At 34.7% G+C, this 2,469-nt stretch overlaps 1 protein-coding gene across 1 annotated transcript in view; it reads left to right on the top strand.

Moving 5' to 3' along the window:
* The window catches only part of CCDC181 (coiled-coil domain containing 181), a 43,659-nt gene that overhangs the window by 11,352 nt on the left and 29,838 nt on the right, over positions 1–2,469 (top strand). The window contains exon 2 of the mRNA XM_012657711.1: positions 1,769–2,464. Within this exon, the coding sequence (XP_012513165.1) occupies positions 1,769–2,464 (696 nt within the window). The remainder of the gene's footprint in view (positions 1–1,768; positions 2,465–2,469) is intronic.

The raw sequence follows: 2,469 nt of genomic DNA, 5'->3' as shown, positions 1-2,469 counted from the left end.
TATATAATGTATATGTGTGTGTATATATACATATATGTTTGTATATATATGTGTGTCTATACATAAGTTAGTGTCAGTAGGTAAAGCCTGGGATATGAATAGCTGACTTTAGAGAGCTAATCATCAGAGTAGTTATAGCAGAAGCCAGATTTAAGGTTTAGGGAAAAGAAGTATGAGGAAATGCAAGTTTTATTTCACAAAGTTCTCTTCCTTCCATCTTACTTTCTTATACAGTAAGAAGACAAATGTGGTAGACAATATTTGAAAAAGGCAACAGAGTCCGAAGTTAAGATTCTTCTAAGATGGCTTTTAAATGGGAGTTTTAAACATCTTAACAGGAAAATAATCAGAATAACTAGAGGCAGATACACCCAGAATAGTAAAGTTGAACCAGTTTCTCATGACTAGAAGGGTTTGAGATCTAAAGCACACGGTGATAGAATTATAGAGGTAATAACGATGATTTATTGTTTCATTTTTAAATTCATTCGACAAATATTAATGATCACCTACCATGCGTCAAAGGCTGTTTTAGGTGGTAGGGATAGAGCAGGGATTTTAAAAAAGTACTGTCATGAATCTTACACATTCCAGTTGATGATTACGATAACCTCTTTTGAGGCTGGTGGGAAAAGGGGATAACAGAACTAGAGATAGGAAGAGGTTCAGAGGAAGATTTCTTTGTAAAAAGTGGGTTTTATAAAAGAAAAGAAGTGAAAGCCAAAGGAGAATTCAGAAGCAGATTCTGTGAGAATGAACCAGAGAATCAAATACACCTAAAGAGAACAATTGCGATGCAGAGATCTTAGTCAAGTCATAGTTACCTGGCAATCATTTTAATAGGTCAGGTTTATTCGCTGTTAGACGTATGGCAGTGTTGTGCACGACAGGAAGTGAAGGCCGTCAGAAATAATGACGTGTGAGCAAGTAAAGGGAAAGCTATTTTAGGGGGTTGAAGAGAGCAGTATGTAGTACCTCCCACAGAACTGGTTTAGGAGGGAGAAAATTGTCTGAGAAAAGGGAAAAAGTACATATTGTTGGGGTAAAGTGTTTGGTAGCAGAAGTGGAGCTGAGTTTTATGATGCAATAGTATTGGTTTATGATTCACGTGGAATTAATTTTTTTAAAATGTAAGATCAAGTTATCTGATGGTGGCTAACATGGATTATGGAAGTCTCTGAGGATAGTTGAGCGAGGAAAATCTCATCTAGAGGTAAAAATTGACCCGTAATTTGGTTGTAGGTTCTGTAGAAGATAGTGGCAATAATAGTCTGAAAAGATTAAAGGAATCTCAAATGATTAAGACTCAACCAAGAATTTAACCTTCAAATGGTCTGGAGAGAAAGATGCTTTATTAAAGAATGCAAGTATTACAAGGAGAAAACATTTTAGAAAATATTCTTCTGAAAATGTAAAAAGAGGAAAATTTTGTAGGAGGAGGAATAATAAATAAGATTGTGTTATTTGTAGTTACCTTTTGATTCATTAGCATAAAAAATTTTTAAAAATCAATGTAGCACTTAGCAACATCAAATTCAAACTTAAGAGTTGAATTATCCCTAAACTGTTGTTGCATCTATGTCTCTTGGATGCTCATATGTATGAATTAGAATATTACGAGCAGAGTATGAATAAGAAGCACTTAGATTTTCCCATTCATAAAATAAATTACATGAATAGGAAAATCCATTTTGTATTGTCCACATATGAATGAACAAAGGAGTCTCAATTTTGACTGAAAAATAGAACCTCGTGTCTTTTTTTTTAGATGGCTTGTGTGAAGGAAGAGAATATCAACCAAGAATTAAAAGAGAATGAAACAGAGCACACCAAACAGCTTTCTGATCCCGACAAATCTTTAAAGGATGAGATTTCACCAAGAAGAAATGACTTCATTTCTGTACCAAGTATTCAACCTTTGGATGCTATTTCAGATTCAGACAGTGAAAACTCTTTCCAGGAATCCAAACTAGAAAGCCTGAAAGACCTGGAGGAGGAAGAGGATGAGGAAGTAAGGAGATATATTATGGAGAAAATTATACAAGCTAATAAGCTTCTACAAAATCAAGAACCTGTGGATGATACAAGGGAGCGAAAACTTAAGTTCAAGGACAAATTAGTTGATCTGGAAGTTCCTCCACTAGAAGACACTTATAAAAATTATTTTGAAAATGAAAGTAATATGTCTGGGAAACTATCACAGTTACGTATTTCCAGTGAATTTGCACAAGAAAATGTGCTCCTGTCACTTACTGATGGAAGCTGTGAAGAAAATAAGGATAGGAAGATACTGATGGAGAGAGATGGAAAGTTTGAACTTCTGAATTTACAAGACATTGAGAGTCAGGGATTTTTACCCCCCATTAACAATGCTAATAGTACAGAAAATGAACAGTTGTCACCCAGGTTTTCCAACTCATCTGTCAATGGTGTCAAGAAAGAAGATTCTGCAGCAAAAATTCATGCTAT

This window comes from Propithecus coquereli, unplaced genomic scaffold (assembly GCF_000956105.1).
Source record: "Propithecus coquereli isolate 6110/MARCELLA unplaced genomic scaffold, Pcoq_1.0 Scaffold56, whole genome shotgun sequence".
NCBI lineage: Eukaryota > Metazoa > Chordata > Mammalia > Primates > Indriidae > Propithecus > Propithecus coquereli.
The sequence above is the reverse complement of the archived record's forward strand: the minus strand, read 5'-3'. Positions and strand labels throughout refer to the sequence as shown.